The 25699-nt window shown below is 44.5% G+C and overlaps 2 protein-coding genes across 3 annotated transcripts in view; both read right to left on the reverse strand.

Moving 5' to 3' along the window:
* The window catches only part of tmod1 (tropomodulin 1), a 259845-nt gene extending 241846 nt beyond the window's left edge, over positions 1-17999 (reverse strand). For both annotated transcript variants that reach the window (XM_084318115.1, XM_084318114.1), the window contains exon 1: positions 17766-17999. The gene's annotated coding sequence lies outside the window, so the exon portion shown is untranslated. The remainder of the gene's footprint in view (positions 1-17765) is intronic.
* Positions 18000-19507: 1508 nt separating this feature from the next.
* tdrd7a (tudor domain containing 7 a) overlaps positions 19508-25699 on the reverse strand; it is a gene marked incomplete at both ends in the record, with an annotated part of 195169 nt that continues 188977 nt past the window's right edge. The window contains one exon of the mRNA XM_084318310.1: positions 19508-19731. Within this exon, the coding sequence (XP_084174436.1) occupies positions 19508-19731 (224 nt within the window). The remainder of the gene's footprint in view (positions 19732-25699) is intronic.

Consider the following 25699-nt stretch of genomic DNA (forward strand, 5'->3'; position numbering starts at 1 on the left):
TTCTTTATATAGCCTGCCTATCAATTGTTTTAAAGCTCAATAAACTATGACCGGAATTAATCTCATTTGTCCGGTAGATTGAAATCTTGCAGGTCACGGAGACCGGCAACAATTTTTTCTAACGGAAACCCTGATTCCAATGTACAGTGTGTGTCCCCCCCCACCTCCAATGTACAGCCCCACCCCACCTACCCAACCTCCCCCAATGCACAGTCTCTATGTCAAATGTATATACACTCTTTTTCTGGATTTTTTTAGTATCACAAACAGTACTGTATTTGAAAATCTGGTATGTCATTGTGACGTACGTGGGTTGGTCATTATCATTATTACTGTATTTGGAAGACCATGTGAACATTAGATTAGTATCGTTTGTATGTGTGTGTGTGTGTGTGAACAGGAGAGCTAATGATATCTCTTCTTCTCTTCCTGTCAGGTGCTGCCCGTCCCTATACTGAAGGGTGCTGATTGCCTAATGAAACACAGCTGATGGCAGTCACATCAAGAGGGGCGGGTGCACAAGTAGCTGACAGCACACACACGTCAGGAGTCTCGTTGCTGGAGTCACTTGCCTTGTGGTACAGTGGGGAGGCTGCTGTCTCGCTTACCTATGGCCTGAGCACAACACTGTGTGGCACGGTGCTATCTTGTTTGCATGGAGTGTGGGTTAGACTCCACAGCTGTGGTGGCCGGAGATGGGCCTAAGGTAGTATTGTGAATACTAAGTGTTTGTTGAGTTATATCATATGTATGTCTTGTTTGTCCTCCCATACCTTTTCCCCTTTGTGTGTGTGTGGGTTGAAATCCCCACCGACGACATCCCCTTTTCCCTTTGGGAAAAGGGCCGTGGGTTGAAACCCCCACTATACAATAAAACCTGATTTACCATTTGAAAACGTCTTTGTTTACTATCTGCCTACCCGGGACTGTTTGAGAAGCATTTTTCTACTGAGGGGGTTGTTTTTGTTCATGTACCACCTGCCCAGTTACTATCTTGTATGGTCGATAGACCTCTGTACATGACATGGGGGCTCGTTAAGTTTGCGCAATTGTGTGGTTCCTTGTTGGTAAAATAACGGGGTGACTTGTCGATTGAAGCATATCAGGTGTAATAAGATAGCGTTTTCTAAATTGGTAAGTTAGTGGGTTCCATTGTCCGTGCACAGTTGATTGATGTAGACCATTATTGTTGTGATGCTCTTAACCATTCTATTTTTCTGCCACATAGGTAACAGGGGGGGGGTCACCTGCTTGGCTAGAGGGTGGGGGGCACGAGTCGTGATTCCGGTGGAGCGCGCAATGAAATCGGTAAGCGATTGAAGATATGTGTAGCCTTTCATCCAGGTAGTGGAGTAGTTTATCTGGGATAGGCTAGACAGAGTGACACAGGTGACTCCTAGTTGAGTGGTTAGGACCATTTGTTATTATTTTCATTTAGTAGATGTGGTCAGTTGGATTGTTTTGGTTAAGAGGTATGAAAGCAGAATGTGTCTATTATTATTGTGCACGGTCATGGTTAATTAAGTGAGGACGTGATATATAGGTATATTTTTTTTTAACGCGCGCATAAAAACATAATATGGCTGCGTCTGCGTTTGTTTTTGAAGCCTTCGTGGCGGATCCGACAGAGGATCAGGTGGAAGGTTGCACTAAGGCGGAATTAGGCCTTATTGCTAGGCATTATGATATTGCTGTGCAAAATTCCCAATCCAAGGCGGATATGAAGGCAGCTGTTATAGCGGGGTTGGTGGAGCAACAGGTGTTTAGCACGGCTCAGGGAGTAGTGAGTCATACTGATCAGGAGGTTGCACACACTGGCGAATGGGTTGACTCTCCCTTACGTGATCTTAACCCGGAAGGTGGTGCTATTAGGAGGAATGGTAGTACGGCCGGAGCTGAAAGTGAGGGCGCGGGCGATTCGGATAAAGACTCCACGTCTTCTGGCCATGCGCGCTCTAGTCTGCGTTTTGCCCGTCTCCAGATGGAGGAGAGAGCTCTGTTGCGCAGAGAGGACAGAGAGGACAAAGCAGCTGTACGAGACAGAGAGGACAAAGCTGTACGAGACAGAGAGGACAAAGCAGAGAGGACAAAGCGAGACAGAGAGGACAAAGCAGCTGTACGAGACAGAGAGGACAAAGCGGCTGTACGAGACAGAGAGGACAAAGCGGCTGTACGAGACAGAGAGGACAGAGCAGCTGTACGAGACAGAGAGGACAAAGCGGCTGTACGAGACAGAGAGGACAGAGCAGCTGAGAGAGACAGGGAAGAGCGAGGAAGGGAGAAGGAGAGAGATAGAGAGCTCCAGATTACACTGAAGAGGATGGAGCTGGAGAGTGTTGGCTCTTCTTCGCCCTTATCTGAAGGTGGCCAGGGCAGTTTTAATGTTGGGCAACATATTGCTATGGTTCCTGTTTTTCGAGAATCTGAGGTGGAGGCATTTTTTGTTAATTTTGAGCGGGTAGCGGGGGCTGCGAATTGGCCGGAGGATCAGTGGGCACTATTAGTGCAATATAAGCTCACGGGTAGGGCTCAGGACGCATGCCAGTTTTTATCAAAGGAGGACAGCATGGTATATGAGAAAGTGAAGGGTGCTGTCTTGCGCGTATATGAACTGGTGCCGGAGGCGTATAGGCAGCGGTTTAGGGGACTAAGTAAAGCTCCCTCGCAAACACATGTGGCATTTTCCCATGAACAACGGATGGTGTTCACTCGTTGGTGTGAAGCGTGTAAAGTGGATGGGGTCGAGGCTTTGAGCGAGTTAATCCTCATGGAACAATTTAAAAAATGTGTGCCCGAACACATGATAATACAGTTGGAGGAGCGAAAGGTTTCTACCCTCCAGGAAGCTGCAGTTTTGTGTGACGAGTTGGCAATGATCCACAAAAATGTTTCTGCATCACATGTTTCTGTACGAAATGGTGTGTATGTAGGAGGGGGCGCGTTTTCTCCGTCGGGGCCGCCGTATCGCGGAGGTGACGAGCGACCATTCCGACCTCGCTCACCGCCGTCTTGCAATGCCTTGGGTGACGAGCGAGCATTCCGATCAGGCTCACCGCCGTCTGAAAGGGTGTGTCATTATTGTAAAAAAGAAGGGCATTTTGTGAAGGACTGTCATGCGCTAAGGGATCGACAGGAGACCAGGGAGTCAGCCCAGGAACCGAAAGGGGTGGGGTTGATTGGTACGGTGTCATGTCCTGACCAGCATAGCTCTTTTGAGCCCTTTTTGTTTGATGGTTGTGTGTCCCTGTCGGGTAAAGTTGGGGACTACCAACGGGTGAGAATACTCCGTGACACTGGAGCCTCTCAATCGTTCATCCTGGCTGATGTATTACCATTGGATGTGGACTCCTGTCGGTCGAGCGGATTGGTGGGAGGTATTGGCATGGGGTGTGTGCGCGTGCCGTTGCTTAAGGTGCATGTACAGTCTGCACTGATCACAGGTTGTTTTCCGGTCGCGGTTCGCCCATGTTTTCCCGTAAAGGGCGTGGATTTCATCATGGGGAATGATATCGCTGGGGGTAAGGTCGTCCCTGTGTTGGAGGTTGGAGACGCTCCATTTACTAACTTGCTGTGTGATGCATTGATTAATAATCACCCCAATGTCCCTTCTATTTGTGCTGTCCCTAGGCATTTTGAGGCGGGGGATGAGGTGTTTATTGCGCTGCCCACGCCTAGTACGGTGCTCACTGCCCGGTTCTCAGGACCTTATGTGGTAAGAGGAAAGGTCTCTGCCACTAAGTATATGTTGCATACGCTCGGGCGGCGGAGGAGGACACGCTGGTGTCATGTGGATAGGCTAATGAAAAGTCCTGCCCGCGTCTCGTCGGAGTTGAGATGTGACAGGACTGTTGTTTCACATGCTGTGTTGTGTTCTAATGTACCTTACAGGACGCACGGGGTTGATGTTGGGAGTGCGAACACCATTGAGCAATTCGCGTATGGTTGACTACAGTATACCGTCATGGCCTCGGTATGAGGAAGGTGCCAGCCACGTCCGGCGGCTGATGCGTCTGGTATTGGGTGAGGTGGTGGTTGACCGTGTGGGCCCAAAATAGGGGCATGTGGTCTATATGGAGTGTGATTTCTATTTATTTTTGTTCTGTTGGTACTAATCGGATGTTGGTTGATAATAAGTGATAATGTTTTGCTAACCCTGCGGGTTCGCTCTTATGGGGGAGGTGTGACGTACGTGGGTTGGTCATTATCATTATTACTGTATTTGGAAGACCATGTGAACATTAGATTAGTATCGTTTGTATGTGTGTGAACAGGAGAGCTAATGATATCTCTTCTTCTCTTCCTGTCAGGTGCTGCCCGTCCCTATACTGAAGGGTGCTGATTGCCTAATGAAACACAGCTGATGGCAGTCACATCAAGAGGGGCGGGTGCACAAGTAGCTGACAGCACACACACGTCAGGAGTCTCGTTGCTGGAGTCACTTCAATTGTGGTACAGTGGGGAGGCTGCTGTCTCGCTTACCTATGGCCTGAGCACAACACTGTGTGGCACGGTGCTATCTTGTTTGCATGGAGTGTGGGTTAGACTCCACAGCTGTGGTGGCCGGAGATGGGCCTAAGGTAGTATTGTGAATACTAAGTGTTTGTTGAGTTATATCATATGTATGTCTTGTTTATTGTTACATCCCAATGTATATATTCCCCAGTGTGTGTCTCCATGTGTGTGTGTTCTCCATTTTGTTTCCTCCCTCCAGCCATTGTTCCCTTCACCATTGGTCAATTCTTCCATTATTGCAATACAGCACCGATTGGTGGATGGCTTTCCAGACACCAACACTCAATCCACACCACCCAATCATGGATCACCCCACACCTGTTAAAACATGGCTTCTCACTTCAGTCTTTCTCTCTCTCTGGCATGAGGCTAGGCCTGTTGTGATTTTGGTAAACCTGTAACTTTGACAGTATTGCATTTCGTTTATTGGCCTTTGGTGCTTAGTAGTAATTTCCTTGTGTGTGTATGGCCACAGAGAGAGCATTGTTAGTTATAGTTTGTTTTTGTATATATTCTGCCTTTGTTTCTGTATAATTAATGTGTTTTTCTCTCTTTCTCAGGAAGCACAGATGGGGTGAGCTGCCATTTCCTTTGGACATTGTTTTCTCCTGTTTTGGTTAGGTAAGAGTAGTTTAGGTAATGTAATCTCTTTTACCATAGATTAGATTGTGTTTATTTGGAGTATAGTGGTGTTTGTTTGTTGCTTTGGCCTGGGCTCACCCCTGAGCTACATGTGCTTCCTTTGCATTTACCAATAAATATCATTGTTGTTTACAAACGTGGTCCATCTTTTCTGTCAACCAACTGTTATGTTACAGCCCTTTACCCTTAGACTCACAGGGGTCGTAACATAAATGGGGGCTCGTCCGGGATCTTGTAACCCGTGTTCAATTGTTGGTTGATGGATTTGGTGAACTGTGTTTGTTTACACTTGTATAGTTATTAATTAATTTGTGTAAAAATGGCATTTGTGTAAAAAAAATAATGGCAGTTAGTACTTTTGATCTGGGGAAATTCTTGAGCAATCCTACTTGGGAAGCGCTAGATAGCTGCCGCAAGGCAGACTTAGTGGAGATTGCCACACATCTTAAACTCTCGGTTCAACAAAAGCATCTTAAGCAGGATATCAGGTGTCTTGTGGTAGATAAGCTGTTGGAGCAGGGGACGCTTGTTTTACCTGCGGTCTCTGATGAACATGCAAGTCCTCCTGGTGAACCTACGGAAGCACAGCCTTCTGAGGAGCAAGCCCATGGTGCTGAAAAGGCAGGTGTGAATGTCACATTGCCACATTTTCACTTGACCTCTCCTGTGTCAACTGGGTCTCGAGAAGGGACCCAGGTCAAGGTTAGAATAGCACGTCTCCAGATGGAGGCTCAGGAGAAGGCACAAGCACGTGAGGCGGAGTATCGGCTTCGTAGAATGGAGCTTGAGGCAGAAAATGAAAGGGCTGTTAACATTCGTAGGTTGGAGCTTGAGCATGAAGTGGAAAAAGAGCTCAGACTGCGGAGGTTGGAGCTGGAAGTCCTAAGGAGTGAATCCAACTCTGCTACACCGACTCCTCCACAAGGCCCGGGTATGTCCTCCTCCACAGCTTATTCATCACACACTTTTGATATAAGTAAACACATTGCTTTGGTGCCTCCGTTCCGAGAGACAGAAGTTGATACTTATTTTAATGTGTTTGAGCGTATTGCTGCTTCATTACGCTGGCCAAGAGAGGTCTGGCCTTTGTTGCTTCAATGCAAATTGACTGGTAAAGCCCAAGAGGTTTGTTCAACACTTTCCCTAGAAGATAGTTTACTGTATGATACTGTGAAGGCTGCCATCCTTCGTGCATATGAGCTTGTGCCCGAAGCTTATAGGCAGAGGTTTCGCAGTCACAAGAGAGCTGTCAACCAGACCTTTGTAGAGTTTGCTAGAGAGAAGGGAACTCTCTTTGATAAATGGTGTGCAGCAAGCAAGGCCTCAGATCTTAACTCTCTCAGAGAACTCATTCTATTAGAAGAGTTTAAGAATCGTTTGCCAGAGCGTATTGTAATTTACCTGAGTGAGCAGAAAGTGTCCACTCTGCAGCAGGCTGCTGTATTAGCTGATGAGTTTGCGCTAACCCATAAAACTGTGTTTGTAGATAGGCGTGACTCGTTTCTCCCCCATGATTTCTCTCAGAAACATTCTGTCCCCAACCATTCAGAATTCACACACCCCCGACCAAAAATGTCACCTCCACGCTCAAAAGAGGAGCGGACATGTTACTACTGTCATAAATCTGGTCATGTTATTTCTGACTGTTTAACATTGAGACGTAAGCAGCAACCGTCCTCTCAGAACTTTAGACAACCCAAAGGGGTTGGTCTGATTAAAATGGCACCTGATTCCGATCAACAGATGCACAATGATCAGGATGTTCTCGATCCTTGTTTCAGGCCATTTACTTCCAAGGGTTTAGTTTCCTTGACAGGGGATCCAAAAGATCAGTGTACAGTTCAGATCTTACGAGATACTGGAGCCTCACAATCCTTTATCCTCTCTGATGTACTACCTCTGTCTGAGAAATCTTCCTGTGGTTCTAGTGTCCTAGTTCAAGGTATTGAGATGGGTTTCGTGCCAGCCCCGTTACACTGTATTCATGTACAATCTGATTTGGTCACTGGTTTCTTTAAAATAGGGGTGAGACCTTCCTTGCCAGTTAAAGGCATTTCCTTTATCATGGGAAATGATTTAGCTGGAGGACAGGTGAACGCTGTGCTGGAAGTGTTGGATCACCCAGACACAGATTCTCTGCCTGATGACTTGTCACAGAACTTCCCTGAAGTTTTTTCTGCAAGTGTTGTCACTCGGGCTCAATTGAAAAAGAGAGGTGATGAAATTAATTTGTCTGACTCTGTTTTTGCTTCAGCCTTTGTCAGGGAGGAGTTGCTGGCTCCAACTTCTGATACCGCTGACAAACCACCGACTCATAGTAAGGTACCCCCACAGACAACTGTAACTAGTTCCGACGCATTGAAGTTACCCGTTACTCGTGAAATGCTAATTACTGCCCAGAAGGCTGACCCTTCTCTTGCAAAATGTTTCTCTTCTCTTGAAACAGAACAGAGGAGAGAGTTGCATTCTTATTTTGTGGATGAAGGAGTTTTGATGCGTACATGGAGGTCCCATGGTACTAGACTGGCAGAGCATGCACAATCGGAGATAGGGCTACCAGATCAGGTACCAGACTGGAGCACTGTTTATCAGATTGTTGTCCCTGCAGTTTATCGTCAGCATGTACTGTTCTTGGCCCATGACCACCCTTGGTCTGGACACTTGGGAGTCACTAAAACATACAACAGAATACTTCAACATTTCTTTTGGCCCGGTTTGAAGTCCGATGTAGCACAGTACTGTCGTACCTGTAGTACTTGTCAGATCACCGGAAAGCCAAACCAGGTAATTCCACCTGCTCCCCTCTGTCCTATACCAGCGGTCGGTGAACCATTTGAACATGTCATAGTTGACTGTGTTGGTCCGTTGCCAAGGACCAAAGCCGGCAATCAGTTTTTGTTGACAATAATGTGTACTGCCAACCGTTTCCCTGAGGCTATACCTCTTCGCAAAATTACAGCTCCTGTAATAATCAAGGCTGTCGACTTGTCTGTTGCTGTCGACTCGTTGTCTGTTGCTGTTGACTCGTTGTCTGTTGCTGTCGACTCGTTCTACTGTATGTTGCTGTCGACTTGTTCTATTTTGCTGTCGACTCGGTCTATGTTGCTGTCGACTCTGTCTATGTTGCTGTCGACTCGTTCTATGTTGCTGTCGACTCAGTCTCTCTTGCCGTCAACTCGTTCTGTCATTGTTGACCCGTGTGGTTGTACCAACTGCTAGTTTTTTTCATAGCTCTTTGTTTTGGAGTACATGTTATCTCGGGGATGTTATCTCGTTGTTAAAAAGAAAAAAAAATGTTTAGTTGGTGTTAGGTGTCAAACATGTTTTTGTCTTATGTATGGGGGTGTTACATCCCAATGTATATATTCCCCAGTGTGTGTCTCCATGTGTGTGTGTTCTCCATTTTGTTTCCTCCCTCCAGCCATTGTTCCCTTCACCATTGGTCAATTCTTCCATTATTGCAATACAGCACCGATTGGTGGATGGCTTTCCAGACACCAACACTCAATCCACACCACCCAATCATGGATCACCCCACACCTGTTAAAACATGGCTTCTCACTTCAGTCTTTCTCTCTCTCTGGCATGAGGCTAGGCCTGTTGTGATTTTGGTAAACCTGTAACTTTGACAGTATTGCATTTTGTTTATTGGCCTTTGGTGCTTAGTAGTAATTTCCTTGTGTGTGTATGGCCACAGAGAGAGCATTGTTAGTTATAGTTTGTTTTTGTATATATTCTGCCTTTGTTTCTGTATAATTAATGTGTTTTTCTCTCTTTCTCAGGAAGCACAGATGGGGTGAGCTGCCATTTCCTTTGGACATTGTTTTCTCCTGTTTTGGTTAGGTAAGAGTAGTTTAGGTAATGTAATCTCTTTTACCATAGATTAGATTGTGTTTATTTGGAGTATAGTGGTGTTTGTTTGTTGCTTTGGCCTGGGCTCACCCCTGAGCTACATGTGCTTCCTTTGCATTTACCAATAAATATCATTGTTGTTTACAAACGTGGTCCATCTTTTCTGTCAACCAACTGTTATGTTACAGCCCTTTACCCTTAGACTCACAGGGGTCGTAACATTTGTCCTCCCATACATTTTCCCCTTTGTGTGTGTGTGGGTTGAAATCCCCACCGACGACATCCCCTTTTCCCTTTGGGAAAAGGGCCGTGGGTTGAAACCCCCACTATACAATAAAACCTGATTTACCATTTGAAAACGTCTTTGTTTACTATCTGCCTACCCGGGACTGTTTGAGAAGCATTTTTCTACTGAGGGGGTTGTTTTTGCTCATGTACCACCTGCCCAGTTACTATCTTGTATGGTCGATAGACCTCTGTACATGACAGTCATAAATGTATAGATGTAGCAGTACTAAGGGCGGCTACGTGGCGTAGTGGGCAAGGCGCTCGCCACGAAATGCTGGAGACACTGGGCTCGTCAGTTGCTTTCAGTTTAGCTGGTCGTCCGTACTAATACACATTGGCCGTATTAGGGGGTGGGAAACTGATGGGTGGGGATCGGGCGTTGTGGACAGCGACTCCTACAGGTCGGTTGGTGCGCCTGCGCAGTAGAATCAGGAAGTGTCGGGGGCAGCATGAGCCTCCCACGCGTTACTCCTCGCCACTGAGAGATCGAGCTGCGCAGGTGAAAAGATGCGACTGCTGTTACCTCAAGTACCGGAGGGGACTTGTGCTATGTATGACTTAGTCCACATTGCAGCCGGCTTGTGGGAGGCAAGAAACAGCGTCCGTGACAGGGGAGGGTTGAATTGGATGATACGAAAATTGGGATGGGAGAAAATATAGAAAAATGGGAGAAAAAGTGGATCAAAAAAAGGATGTAGCAGTACTGTCTATCTGTATGTCGTGTGTGTCATATGATGAATTGAAAATGGGGGACCCTGATGGAAACAAGACGAAAGTCTTTCTCAGGTCTGCATCCTCTTAACAATTGTATGTATTGAGCTGTACTGTACCCATTCTGCAATCTGTTAATAAACTTTTCAATCAATCAATCAATCAATCAATCAAATACAATAAAATGGGCAGGGGCAAGCCTTGGCAGGGGAAGCCACGACAGGCTCAAGCCTTCACACACCACCTGGAAGAAACAGATGAGCAGCGTGTGCATACAACATGTTCGGGGTGGGGATAGATGAGGAGCCACCTGAACCCTATTATGCCACCATCACTGTCAAGGGACAGGATGTAAAGTTTGAGATTGACTCAGGGGCTACTGCATTGGTCATCAGTGAGGAGACCTACAGGAAGTCATGGGGGTCTAACCTACCACCCAGCCCATCAAAGCTCAGGCTCAGGACATACACAGGTCAGCCCATACCTCATATAAGAGTGCTATATGTGGACATTTTAGCAGGGAATCAGAAGGCAAAGGCCAGGCTGGTTATAGCTAAGGGGGGGGGGACCAAGTCTTTTGGGCCATGATTGGCTAAGGAAAATTAAGCTAAACTGGCATAACGTTAAATATGTGCACATGACAGACACGACAGTGGACAACCTGCATCGGTACAGTGATGTTTTCAGGGACGAGCTGGGCACACTGAAGGGGGTAATGGTGAAACTCCATGTTGACCCTGAGGCTGCCCCAAGGTTTTTAAAGCCTACGTCGGTGCCGTATGCGATGAAGGTCAAAGTGGAGGAGGAGCTGGAACGTTTGCAGAAGCAAGACATCATTGAACCCGTCCAGTTCTCAAGGTGGGCGGCTCCCATTGTCCCAGTCCTGAAAGAGGATAATACAGCACACATATGTGGAGACTACAAGGTGACGGTAAATCAGGTCTCTAAGCTGGAGGAGTATCCACTACCAAGAGTGGATGACCTGTTTGCAACCTTGTCAGGGGGTAAGCTTTTCACAAAGCTAGACATGAGCCATGCTTACCAGCAACTGCAACTTGACGAAGAGTCAAGAGTATGTCACCATCAACACTCACAAGGGCTTATTCAAATACAATCGCCTTGTGTTTGGAGTGGCATCCAGCCCCGCCATTTTTCAAAGAACAATGGACACGCTGTTACAGGGTATCCCGCACGTAGCGGTATATCTGGATGATATCCTCATCACGGGGGCCATGGAGGTGGATCATCTGGCTAACCTAGCGCAGGTGTTGAAACGACTCTCAAGTCAAGTCAAGAGTTTTATTTGTCACGGCATACAAGTATACAATGAAATGCGGGTGGTCTTGCCCGCAACGATGTGCAATACAGTGGTACAACATGTAATAGAATCCAATAAAAACAACATTGTGCAATAAACAGGTAACAGGTAACATGGTGTGACATCTCGGTATCTGTACATAGTTATTTACAGAGCATATAGGACATGCTAGGTAGCTTTGGTAGTGCAATAGTGTTCAGTGGCACTCAATGTTCATTGTTCAAGGCTCCGATGGCCTGGGGGAAGAAGCTGAGCCTAAGCCTCTCTGTCCTAGTAGCTGGGGTTCGCAGGCGTCTGCCTGACCTCAGCAGCTGGAACAGGCTGTTATTGGGGTGGTGGGGGTCTTTCATTATTCTGCAGGCTCTGGATTTGCACCTCTTGTTGTATAGAACCTGCAGGGGAGGTAGTGCAATACCCGTGGTACGCTCGGCTGAGCGCACCACTCTCTGTAGGGCCTTCTTGTCCTGTGCCGTGCTGTTTCCATACCAGGCAGTGATGTTTCCGGTCAAGATGCTCTCTACAGCTCCTGAGTAGAAGGACTGGAGTATCTTCCCCGATACTCTGAACTTCCTTAACTGTCTCAGGTGGTAGAGGCGCTGCTTCGCCTTCTTTACTACTGTGTCTATGTGTGTTGACCATGTCAGGTCCTCTGAGATGTGGACCCCCAGGTACTTAAAGCTGCTCACCCTGTCCACGGTAGCCCCGTTAATCATCAGTGGTGTGTGTGTCTCCTGCTGTCCTCTCCTATAATCCACGATCAGCTCCTTGGTTTTACCAATGTTCAGGAGCAGGCTGTTGTCCTGGCACCAGCGTTCCAGTACCTCAACCTCCTCCCGGTAGGCCTTCTCGTCGTTGTCCGAGATCAGCCCCACCACCACTGTGTCGTCTGCGAACTTCACTATGGAGTTGGAGCTGAACTTGGCCACACAGTCGTGTGTGTATAGCGAGTACAGCAGGGGGCTCAGAACACAGCCCTGGGGGGACCCGATGCTCAGGGTGATGGTGTTGGAGGTCTGACCCCCCACCCTGACCGCCTGGGGTCTTTCACTCAGAAAGTCCAGTACCCAGGCGCTCAGAGCGGAGCTCAGACCCAGCTCGATCAGCTTGTCCACCAGTCTGGTGGGGACTATGGTGTTGAACGCTGGACTGCGTTTGAAACGTGCAAAGTGTGTGTTCCTGGCACCGAGCGTGACCTACCTGGGACACAGGATAACAGCACAGGGGCTCAGCCTTTTGGAAGACAAGGTGAGAGCCATAAAGGAGGCCCCAAGCCCAAAGAGTGTCCATGAACTAAGATCGTTTTTGGGCATGGTGAATTATTATGGCAAGTTTCTGCCAGATTTATCAAAGGTGTTGGCCCCGCTGTACAAGCTACTGCATATTGACACTAAGTGGGAGTGGAGTGGAGAGCAGCAGAGAGCTTTTAAGGAAGTGAAAGAGCTGCTCCAGTCTGCAAAGCTGCTCGTTCACTACTACCCAGACAAAGAGATCATCGTCTCGAGTGACGCTGCAGTGCTCTCACACATCATGGAGGATGGGGATGAGGAGCCTGTTGTTTTTGCTTTGCGTACCCTAACAGCAGCGGAAAAGGGGTACTTTCAGTTAGATAAAGAAGGTCTAGCTGTTGTTTTTGCTGTGAAGCATTTCCATCAATACCTATATGGACGATATGGACGGGCATTCACTATCATGACGGACCATAAACCTCTGATGAGTTTGTTCAGTGAGACAAAATGCATCCCACTGCTGGCCTCAGCCAGGATACAGCGTTGGGTTCTCACACTGTCAGCCTACCAGTACAATATAGTGTTCAAAGGGGGCAAGGATAACGCAAATGCTGACGCGCTGAGTCGACTGCCGTTACCAGAGACACCCGCCGCTACATATGTGCCTACAACTGAGGCCGTATGCTAAACGCAAAACAGAACTGAGCCTGCAGGACGGCTGCATCTTCTGGGGGTCAAGGGTCATCGTACCGCCCCCAGGACGGTCACACGTTGTGGAGGAGATACATGAGACTCATCTAGGAGTCTCCAGGATGAAAAGCCTAGCGAGATTGTATGTCTGGTGGCCAAGAATGGACGATGATCTGGAGAGCAAGGTGAAATCATGCACACAGTGTCAGACGAATCAGAACAATCCACCACCTGCCCCGTTGCACCCATGGGAGTGGCCAGACCGCCCCTGGTCTAGGCTGCATGTAGACTTTGCAGGACCCTTTATGGGACAGATGTTTCTGATAATAGTAGACACACACTCAAAATGGATCGAAGCCCATATCATGAGCAATATCACAGCCCCCACAACCATAGACCAACTCAGACAAGTGTTCGCAGTCCATGGGTTGCCAGACACCCTTGTCTCTGATAATGGCCCGACATTCACCAGTGAACTATTCAGTGAATTTATGCAACAGAATGGCATCAATCACATTAAGACGGCGCCGTTCCACCCAGCCTCAAATGGTTTGGCTGAGCGGGCTGTTCAGACAGTGAAAGAGGAGTTAAAGAGGATGACAGGAGACTCTCTAAGCACTAGACTTTCACGTTTCCTGTTTACCTATCGCCTCACACCTCAAACGACAATGGCGCGCACACCAGCAGAGATACTGATGGGGCGTAGGCCCAAGGCAAGATTGGACTTGCTGCATCCAGACATGAAGGCGAAAGTACAGAGGAAGCAGGAGAAGCAGAGGAGCGACATGATCAGCATGCGAAAGAGAGACAATTAGAACCTGAGGACAAGGTCTATGTGAGAAACTTCAGTAATATCAACAAGCAACAGTGGCCTGGCGTTATTCTGAAACAGAGTGGCCCAGTCTCCTATGTTGTTAAAATGACTGATGGACGTGTTTTCCGTAGACACCAGGACCATGTACGCCTGCGTCACAAGTCACGACACAGTTTCAGAGACAGATCGCACAACGGTGGATACCCGTGTGGAACAGACTATTGGAGAATTATGTTCGCCAGTGAACTGTACCAGAGAGAGACTCACTAGGAGAGGTGTCTGTGTCCCCAAGAGAAGTTGGACATTCCCACACGGACACTCAGACTCCTCTCATGCTCTCAACACCAGAGGCACCCAAACCTCACTCACCTGTGGTGTGTCCGAGGTCACCAGCAGTATTGCGCAGGTCACAGCATGATCGCACAGACTGAACATTTAACGAGACAGTTGTGAGAGTAATGACTGTTGGTAATAATGTTTTCAATTGCCTTATTTCGTATGCTGTTGCTAAGACATTTCTTGGTATATATATATTTTTGGAAAGTGTACAAGGGTAAGACACTACTGTTATTTTTGTATTGCATTGACATTTGTGAATGTTGGAATTTAAAGGGGGAGGGGTGTTATAATGTCAGCCTTATATACCTAGGATTAATATTGAGATGCAATATCTATGTTTTATAGGGCTGACCTTCAAAGCTTTTTTTGGCAATCGAAGCTTCTGGGCCGAGCTTCGATTTTAATTCGAAACTTCGGGAAAAAAATTATATATATATATATATATTAATTATAATATATTATTATTATAATTTTTTTATCTTATGTTGTGGGACTTGTACAGCACTTTGGTAAACTTTGTTGTTTTTAAATGTGCTCTATAAATAAAGTGGATTGGATTAATTAATTAAGTAGCCCCTTTCGTGACTGTGACGCAGTCAACAAGGTTTCACTCGGCTACGCTGCCTGGGTGCAGTGGGGCTGCTCTCACAGCCAACGAAATGACATTACATAATTATGTTGCAACCTTCGTCTATCAAGCAAACAATTATATTATATTTAATTTATAATTATATCAGACAATGGACCTACAAAAGCAGATGATTACAATTAAATTAGCCAACTTGGTAACACATTAGTCATAGCAGCATAGGCATAGCCTTATTAATGTTTTGTGTGGCGTCGCCGTCGTGTACAACGATACTTACGTTTTTTAGGTGATTTGACAAAGTTGTTGTAGAGTTGTGATATGCCATTTTCTTCTGGCATATCTGGCACTCGGCTTTTTGGGCATTGTCTTTGCATATTTTAAAGTGTAACCACATGTCTGATGACTTCTTCGTCAACATGTCTGCTGCACATGTCCTTGTTGTTTTCAACACAGATAATCTCCACATGCTTGTTGTAGAGAGGTGGAGTCGAGGCGCAAGATTTTGGAGGCACATTTTTTTTTAAATAAATGTATTTTTTTTTAAACTTCGATTTTTTTTTTTAATGTTCGAAGCTTGTGCCATCGAACGAAGCTTCGAAGCTTCGAAGTATTTAAGACAGCCCTAATGTTTTCCCACCAGGGGGAGTTATCGGTTAAGGGATATTATTTTGAGGGCTACAGAGTGGTATGCGTGAGGTATTTCCGTATCCGGTACCTGAGTTTTACATGACAGAGTAACGTGCGCTGTGTGTAAGACGCACCTGTTGTATAACCTTCCATGCTCCCGTTTTCAGTAAACTATAAAACCAAAGGGATCACAAGCGTGTCGTGTGGCTTTATTATTTATAGAGGTTACCACAACAGCCTTTCGGGAATTACCCCAGACCACTCTAAAACCATACTTATATTCACCACGGTATAACACGGGAACGTATGGATGAAAAAAGTAATTCTTTTTCACATACTGAATGATAGATAGTTGATGTCAAATGGGCAATAGTATTGTAAGGCTAAGAGAATAATCAAAGACTCCAGCCACCCAAACAACTGCCTCTTTGAACTGCTGCGGTCAGGCAAGCGATACCGGAGTATCATGGCAAGCACAGAGAGACTCAGAAGGAGCTTCTATCCCCAGGCCATCAGAATGCTCAATGACAATAACACTATGTAACAAACCATCAAATACACTCACAGCACACACATCCACATGCACACACTCACTTTAAATAAACAACTCACTGCAGCACCCACTTTACCCTCTTTAGACACTTTAACACACTTTATATTTATTGGTTGAGATTTGCACTACAACTCATGCCTCTCATTACACCTTACCCTAAATTGTACCGCATCCCATTTCTACATTGTACTGTATATTGTATTGTAACTCAGTTACTTTTTCTACTCTGCATTGTATTGTATGTAGGCTATATAGAACACTTTTGTTTACGTACTTTTGACTTCTATTTTATACTTATTTTATACGTATCTATTTTTATCTAGCACACTCTCAGGAGCAAAACAAAAAGAAGCATTTCATATAAAAGTATTGTGTATTTTTGTATGACAACTATAATAAAGAAACCTGATGAGACAGTGTTGCAGCCTACAGCTGCTCTGGCACTCAGGCCTGGGTCAGTCCATCTCTACGTGTGCTGCTCAGGCCTGGGTCAGACCATCTCTACATTCAGGCCTGGGTCAAACCATCTCTATGTGTTGCTTAGTCTTGGGTTAACCATCTCTACATTCAGGCCTGGGTCAAACCATCTCTATGTGTTGATTAGGCCTGGGTCAGACCATCTGTACATTCAGGCCTGGGTCAGACCATTTCTACATTCAGGCCTGGGTCAAACCATCTCTATGCGTTGCTTAGGCCTGGGTCAGACCATCTCTACATTCAGGCCTGGGTCAAACCATCTCTATGTGTTGCTTAGGCCTGGGTCAGACCATCGGTACATTCAGGCCTGGGTCAGACCATCTCTACATCCAGGCCTGGGTCAGACCATCTCTACATTCCGCTGAAGCCAAGTGGCTCTAGTGTTAGTCAGTTATCATTTTGGAATATGCAAAATCAGAAAATAAAAAATAGGACACCTCAACAGAGATAGAGAGTTTCCACCTCTATGAAATGTCTTGAGCTGATACAGAACAGACAAATAAAAGCACTTGGTTTTCCTTGGGGACATACAAACTAAGCTAGTGCTACTGCTGGGTCATGGAGCATAATAATGGGGGGGGGAACGTGCATTGTAGTAACACGCAAAGAGACAGATGTATGTAGGTCATAGGATAATTCAATTGACAACCATGTCACCATGCAGACAGCTGTTGCCGCTCAAAGCGCTTTTTTTTTATTACAACATACTTTGGTCTATGTAGATAATAGATAAGATAAGTCTTGGCTCTGGTTGCTAAATCTGGTCCGCTCTCGCCTCCTGTCACTTCACTTCCACAGATGGTCTTCCAAAAAAACCTGAAACTACTTCTACTGATAAATGTAATTGGCTGGTGCTCTTGTCACTTTGAGCAGCAGGCGCAAAATAAATATTCATAACCCGATTGGTTCTCATTCATATTTACAACTTCACGTCAGGGCCCTTAGCTATAATACTACTCGGCAAACTTATCCTGCACTAACTAGCCGACACTGTTTCTCTCGTCTCACTGTCCGCTATCTTTGAGTTGGGTTGGATATATCATACCTGTAAGCCTAAGTGTTATCGCTTATCGGTAGTTTTGTCCGTTTTATTGCATGGGGTTATTATTTTGCATTCATTCACGTACCTCCTCCGGCGCTTATCCCGCGCGCTATTTATAGCTGGACGTCCCGCTTTGTGACAGCAACGAATACTTTGACCAGATATGGTTTCCTTTCGAGCCGCCCGGAGTCGCACTGTGCAGCCGCTTTGGTACCAAGCAGAGAAGCCAGATTCCGAGTTTTACTAAACTAAATTGTCCATGTCCCCAAAGATATCCTTGGACGTTGACAAGTCAGAAGTCTTGAGTCCTACTCCTTTGAACTCCCCCCCTCAACTTGTCTTCCAGTGGCCGCAGAGCTGCTCCTCTCCTCTCCCGCAAAGGCAAAGTCATCTGCGAGGTGGATCCTCCCCCCGACACACGGCTGCCCTGTCACTCAACTGATGTCATGTGCGCGTCTCACCGAGGAGCGCCGCTTCTGTATTATGTGCGCGTTAAGTCTGCTGCAGCTGCAGACGCACATACTATTATCTCAATTTCAATAACATTTGGATGTAATCAAGTTCAGGGTAAATATAAAAGATAATTATACATTATTCTAAGAAAGATGGCTGCTAGAAGGAAGGCCAAGCCACAACCAAACCTTACCAGCATTTAGCTGGTTGATATCTTACATTTTCCAACAATGCATAAACTGACTAAGCTGACATAGTTTCAGTACTTATTTTTTAATAAAATAACACAATGTTCATATAGAATTGTTAGCAGAATCTTTTCTTTTAAAACCATACCGTAAATGCTCAAGTATTTTTATTATGATTGCCATTTGTGAACATGAACTATCTTCAGAGTGGGAGCAGCACTGGGGGGAAACATTTGCTGAAATGACACGAATCAAAAGCTCATAAGGGGCCATTAAACACTTAAGTCATAAGACTTTTTCAAACTTGTTTCATGGTCAAGGTCAAAGTCAGTAGTAGCAGGTACCACATACAGTTCCGTACAGGATTGGGAAGCCCTAAGGAATCCCTCTAAAATATCCCATTACGACACAAAGACCTTGAAGAACAAGGTGCATACAGCATACAGTAGAGAATGGAATAAAGTCTTAATGAGGTTAAAACTCCAGCAACACTAAAATGCAATAATTGCATTTTGATAGGATGTCAAGCACTTCTATTCTGAAAATGGCTCAGAACCCCCGCCCCCAGTACATTGAAATGGCTATCACATGAATAGTTGGGCCCATCGGATCTACATGAGTCTCAGCTTTCCAGTAATACCAGATTTATACAAATTCAAGACAGTTTAGGGACCACAGTATGGGGAAATAGGAAAATGTTTTTTTTTGTTAAATAAGCAAAAATAACAGGGTATGCCCCAAAACTGTATGGGATTAGCATAAATTGGGCATGTCTGTAAAGGAGCCCTTTAGAGATAGAACTATCTTTATTCAGATATCTTGAGGTGGGAGGTCAAGGGACCCCCAAGTTATTTATTTAGTTATTTTCTTTCAAAAAAATATTTGGGGATGTCTTGGATTTGGTACAAATGTTTGCTCTCTTTGGCAGAGCTGTTTAGCAAGCTGTGATGGCATAGACAGCTCTGCATAGGCTTGTGTGGCCTTGCAACATAGGGTAAATGGAAGACAAATGGCCTGCATTCTTTAACTTTAAAATGATTTAATAAACAAAATAATAAATTCACAAAATAACTATGTACAGTCATGCAAAACAAAACACTCAAACCAAAACAAATAGCTCAATTGAGATTTTTTTTTATAACTATAGAGGACAAAGATGAAGAGGGAGGAGAAGACGGGGTCCGTCCTACAGCTTGTCCACCACGTTTGCCATGATGTTGTGGATCCAGACGTCCTCATTCTGGCTGGTGTCCACCAAGTGGACAGTCACCTTGCGCTCCCATGCCTGACACTTTACCCCGGACTCAGACTCGTCCTGGACACTCATCATGAGGGCTACAAGCGGCCGCTCCTCCACGTGTTTCCTGAACACCATAGAGGCCTCCACTGACCACTGTTGCTGCTCCACACCTGGGAGAGGGGTGAGAAAGAGAGAAAGAATGAAAGAAAGAGTGAGACCAAAAGAGAGAATGGAGGAAGTGAAGGATGAGGAGGATGTTCGTTTGGGTAGATTCACACAAAGCATTTCTAGCGTGTTGATGGCTTGAAAGAACAGCTGTCGGAATTCCAGAGATGTCCAGTGTTGGGTGTGGCCAGCCAGCTCCTGTTTGCACGCTCACTCTATACAAACTGGTAACACTGCATCGCAGCATAGAACTAATGACAAAAACAACATCAGACTCAGAAATTTATGTATATATATATTAGTGCTGTCAGGCGATTACATTTTTTTATCTAATTAATTACAGGATTTGTAATTAATTCATCTAATTAATCGCATTTTAATCGCATAACCATTTTAGGCCTGATATTCTATAATCATATTTCAAATTGCATGTGTCCGGATGGCAGAATTCAGTACTGCATCTACAAAACCTTCCGTTTAATCATCTTCCCTTTATTCCTTTGCTTAGATTTTTTTTTATTGATATTCTCATTTGGTTCATTACAATTTACTCAAGCCTAGTAACAGACAGTATTTCTGACACTGGGAATACATTACCTGAGATCCATAGATGTCCTGAGAATCAGATACCAAGAACATGCAAATGGACCATTTAATACTTCATAATGTTTCATGCAATTAAAAAGTAAATATATATTTAGTACACATGATTTATTTATTTTAAATAAGTGAATTTTCCTTTTTGATAAGAAAGTCTAGTGCTGGTTGAGCATATGCATACTTTGTTGCCTTTGTCTATAATGTGGCCACAAAAATAGAAAAGGTTTAATTATTTTGTTTGTTTGCATAATACTTTGACAAATGTTGCCTATATTTTTCAGTCAGTTCGGTCTTTGTGTGCCAAACATTATTAAAAGGTAAACCTTTTTTTTACCAAATAAATGAGATGCATGTTTAAATCATTAAAACCAAACTCAGGCTCTACAACAGCAATGTTAAGTCTGTCCTGCTATATGGCTCAGAGTGCTGGAGAGTAACAAAACAGGATATGAGAAAGGTTGACGTCTTCCACAATAGCTGCTTACGTAGGATCTGCAACATCTTTTGGCCAAATAGAATCTCGAATGAGGAACTTTATAAGAAGACAGGCAGCTTGCATATGTCCCTTGAGATAAGGAGACAGAGGTTAAGATGGCTCGGCCATGTATTGAGGATGCCCAATGAAAGGTTACCCAAAGTTGCCTTGAGATGGACCCCAGTTGGGAAGAGAAAGAGGGGTAGACCAAAGAACACCTGGCGAAGGACAGTGATGATGGAGCTGAAGGAGATGGGTCTTTCCTGGGACGAAGCGCAGGCCAAAGCACGAGACAGGATTCAGTGGCAGTGTATGATTGCGGCCTTATGCCCCAACCGGGACGAAGAGGATAAGTAAGTAAGTGCCTCCCCTCTCTCTCCTAGCTCTAACCGTCACTGTCAAAATAATGTGCCCGATGTCAAACTGCCTCATTCTTTCAGTTTTTGCATGACTACGTCCTTGAGAATAACTGAAAAGTTGGATTATCTTTAGGCTATATATCTTATGCTGATGTATATGGTATTTTTGGAGTGTTACATTTAAAAAATAAAAAAAAACATATCGAACCGAACCGAACCAAAAACCGTGAAACCAAAACAGTGATACGAACCGAACCGTAGATTTTGTGAACCGTTCCACCCCTAATACATACACACACTGTATCAAAAGCTTAAACTCATTCGAACCAACAGCTAGTGTTGTCATGATACTGGAATTTTCTACTTCGATACAATATCTTGAAAAATATAGACTTTCGATATCACTGGGCCCTGTTCAGTTTCTTAGCTCCTTATTTGTTTGCATCATATGTTGTTGTTGTTCAAATACAGCTGATGGGGTTAGCGTAGGCTGTGAGTAGGGTTGGGTACCTTTCATTTGAACCGAAACCCAACGGTACCTTTAGTCTCTAAAAATGTAATCTAACTACCTCAGTTGTAAAAAAAAAATAAAAATTATTCCAACCTTCAAATAATTTATCATTATTATTTATTTAGAACAATTTGTTAATATATATATATAATATTGCAGCGGGCGTCATCTGCATCTAGCTTTGTAAAGTGTAACAACACATGCAACCGTTTTTGGCTTGCCATTGCCCCGACTGCTTTGTTGTTGAATAAAGTAAAATCCTAGGTAAGCGTGTATTGCGAGTGTGAACGTTGACGTGAATGTGCGGCACACTTAATCATAGGTTAAAAAAAAAAAAGATAATAATATTTAACCGAAATGTGGCACCGTTGGATCTCACGTGAATCGGTACCGACGTGATTCGGTCGGTACCCTTAAAAGTACCTGATTCGGTACCCATCCCTAGCTGTGAGTGTTGTTTTAAATGTGGGCTGAACTTCTCAGCTTCTCTTAACACATTGTGCGCCAATGACGGCGTAAGTCGTTATTGCCCGCCATGCGTTGAACACCAACGTCGTAAATCGTTATTGGGAGATATATTGTGGCGTGGATCAATATACACTCGAGTGCATTAGGATCGCTTTCGAAATGCAATAATCGATATGATTTCGGCGTTTATTGCGCCATACAAACCGGAAATTGATCTAGGAGATCGACGTCAAATAATGGGATATTTTTTCTCCAGTCTCATCGGCGAACGGTAAGAGGACACTAACGTTATTTTCAGCCCGATTGTCCATTTCTTTGTTTGCAATCAGTCTGATCAATATATCAACCCATACTAAATAAAGCAGTTACTGACGATCAAGGAATTATAAACGACCCCCCCCCCCCTTTCCTTCATGCATGATGAAGCATAATGTATACCGATCATATACATTTTAATTGTTTAATATAGTGTGTATAGGAAAGAAACGGCAATCGATCATATGCGTCAGGGCCTATAACTAGCGTTTTTGGAATTACAGCAGAAAAGCTTAAAAACACTAATATTCTCAACAGTATTAACACAACAATGTATGAATGAAAAAATATAACATTCCCACATCCGGAACGATAGATAATCGATGTTGAATGGGCCATAGTAATGCAGATATAGCTATAATATTTAAAAAGTTATAGCCCTGCAAAGAAGGTAGACATCTCCATAGGCTTACAGCGGTGGCAGACTGGGTATAATGATGGGCATACTGCGTGGCAATCAATGTGTTAACACTTTAACTGCCACACACGAGATATCTCGGGTTTCCAATAGTTATGTTGAAAGCCACTCACGAGATTTCTCTGTTTTTTTTTTTATTTGTAGCGATCTGAAATCATATTGCATCACGCGAGCCTACCCGAGCACCGCCGGTGATCATATGTGGAAAAAAGCGCCCCCTATCGTCTCCCAGATGACAAGGGATTTTGGAATGGACTCAATGAAAATGGATGGGGGAAAAAATCCGGTACTCCACATTTTCCAGTCCACTGATCCAGCCGGGGTTACCACAGTTCATTCTGGAGCCTCTCAGCCCCGCGGAATCATGTACTGCACTGTATACACGTTGGATCCATACACTTCTCGATTTCTTCGAATGGTGATCAGGAATTGGAATATACCAGTTGGATACCATCTGATGTCAGGTAAGGAATCTATGTTATCAGTGTTAGGATAATCAGACTAATTTTGATGAAGATATGGGCTGTTTTGTGAAATGGGCTCTTTCGGTTTCACTGGAAAAGTCCAAGAGGAAATGAACACGCGAATGTGCTTGCGTGCACGTATAATATTGATCATCTAGTGTTTATTTGAAAACGATTCATAAATAGGCCGACGAATATCGACGTTCTGGAATATTCCAGTAAAAGACGATTATCACAGAATGGTCTAGAATGAACTGTTTTTTATTTCAAAACGGGTGCTTTTCAAAATGCTCTGAAACGGAAATGAAGCGATAAAAAACCAATCTGCCTTGACAGCACTGACTGGAAAATAGTCTTTGATAAGCGACGGGCAGATTAGACACATAGCCATAATTTAAAACATAGATTAGGCGATATTAACGTTAACATTGAAGTGGACCGTGGCATCGAGGGGGTAAAAATAAATCTCATTCATTCCATAAGAACTTTTTTTTTTTTTGTCCATTTGCATGTTCTTGGCATCTGATTCTAGGGACATCTATGGATCTCAGGGAATGTATTCCCAGTGTCAGGAATATTGTGTCCGTTACTAGGCTTGAGTAAATTGTAATGAACCAAATGAGAATATCAATTAATTTTTTTTTACTGAATAACACCATGCTAAAATTGACTAGACCTGAAAAATCTAAGCAAGTGAATAAAGGGAAGATGAATAAACAGAAGGTTTTGTAGATACAGTACTGAATTCCCCCATCCGGACAAATGCAATTTGAAATATGATTATAGAATATAAAATATCAGGCCTAAAATAGTTATGCAATTAAAATGCGATTAATTAGATTAATTAATTACAAATCCTGTAATTAATTAGATACATTTTTGAATCGCCTAACAGCACTAATAGTTTCCTTACCTGGTCTCTGATGTAATGCAAGAAAAATTATCCAAATATCTGGTCGCCATTCCAGTTATCCACAGCGATCCTGTCTCCGACGTTGTTGGGCATTGCACTTCAACGGGCAGGCGGGGTCAGTAGTCCAAACCATCCCTACAAGCGTGTGTTTTGCCGGAGTGTTTAGGACCCGCCCCCACGCCGCAGCTCGGTAGAGAAAAGAAACTAACCCGTTTCTAACGGGGTGCAATAATGGCCGAAGGCGTTAGAGAGCGGTATAAGACAGTCTGCCAGCTCAGACACATTCAGTACAGCATGCACAAGGTGCCCCGCTGAATTATGAATGGCAATAGCGAATAAAATAAATACTGTGAGAAAAACATAGATCTACGTTTCCGGCAACCAAATGGTTAAAGGCGGAAGTAAAGCAAGCTGTCATACGTGTGTAGTCCCATGAACGGGAAAACCCAGGGCTTTCGAATTTCATAAAACTACACTTCCTAGCTCACGCCAGCCCCCGTCAATCATCTGACTTCCAGCGCAAACTTTTCTTTTTAATGTTATTTCGGGATCATATCTCACGGGTTGAAAAAATCTGAACGTTATTGCCATAAAATAGAATGTAGTTTGTGTTTGTTTCTTTACACTACACCACTAAGGTACCCATGTACATGTCGAAATTCTTCCCAAAAATCAGTGAATACCACGACCACAACACCAGAGGGAGTTCCACAAATCATGTTCAACCCAGATTTGGCACAAACAAGTAGGGCCGGGCGATATGACGATATTATATAAATATCGGGTACAGTTCATTAACACTTTAAGGACCAGCCACGAGTTAACTCGTGTTTCGATTCCACCCGTTGAGGACCAGAGCCACGAGTTAACTCGTGGCAAGTTATTGTTTTATTCCATATTAATAAACGGATCAAGATCCTGGATCGACTCTGCAGATTTACCCGCCAGATTTAAATCGGCGACATGTAATACCGGCCAGATCCTCTTAGGGGCGCCATCGCTCCACTGCAGTATCATTGAGGCCGAATGGGAAAATAATTTTTTTTACTGTCTGGGGCGTTTCATATGAGCCTGGATCCCAGCCGAACATCCTCCATCTTTGATCACGTTACAGAACGCAGATTTCAGCCTGGAATAATGGGATTTATGATCAGCCAATGGACATATCGATCTACCAGATGCCGATGAATAATGACGAAATGCTGCCGGCAATCACATGGGGTGACGGTAGGATACTATTCACCCAAATTACAGCCGGATTGGACATTGTTGTAACACGCAAGCGATCGATCAGTGAATATGGCTACTTGAACGCACACTGTATTGCTAATCAATAATACTGATCGGCATCCGCCGCCGCCGCCCCCATTTCATCCATAGATGCTCTGTAATAGTCCGGATGCTAAGCAGTTTGTTTTATTTCATTCGCAAATATACAACAGAAATGGCG

The sequence above is a fragment of the Notolepis coatsorum genome, assembly GCF_963971535.1.
Source record: "Notolepis coatsorum genome assembly, chromosome: 7".
Taxonomy (NCBI): domain Eukaryota; kingdom Metazoa; phylum Chordata; class Actinopteri; order Aulopiformes; family Paralepididae; genus Notolepis; species Notolepis coatsorum.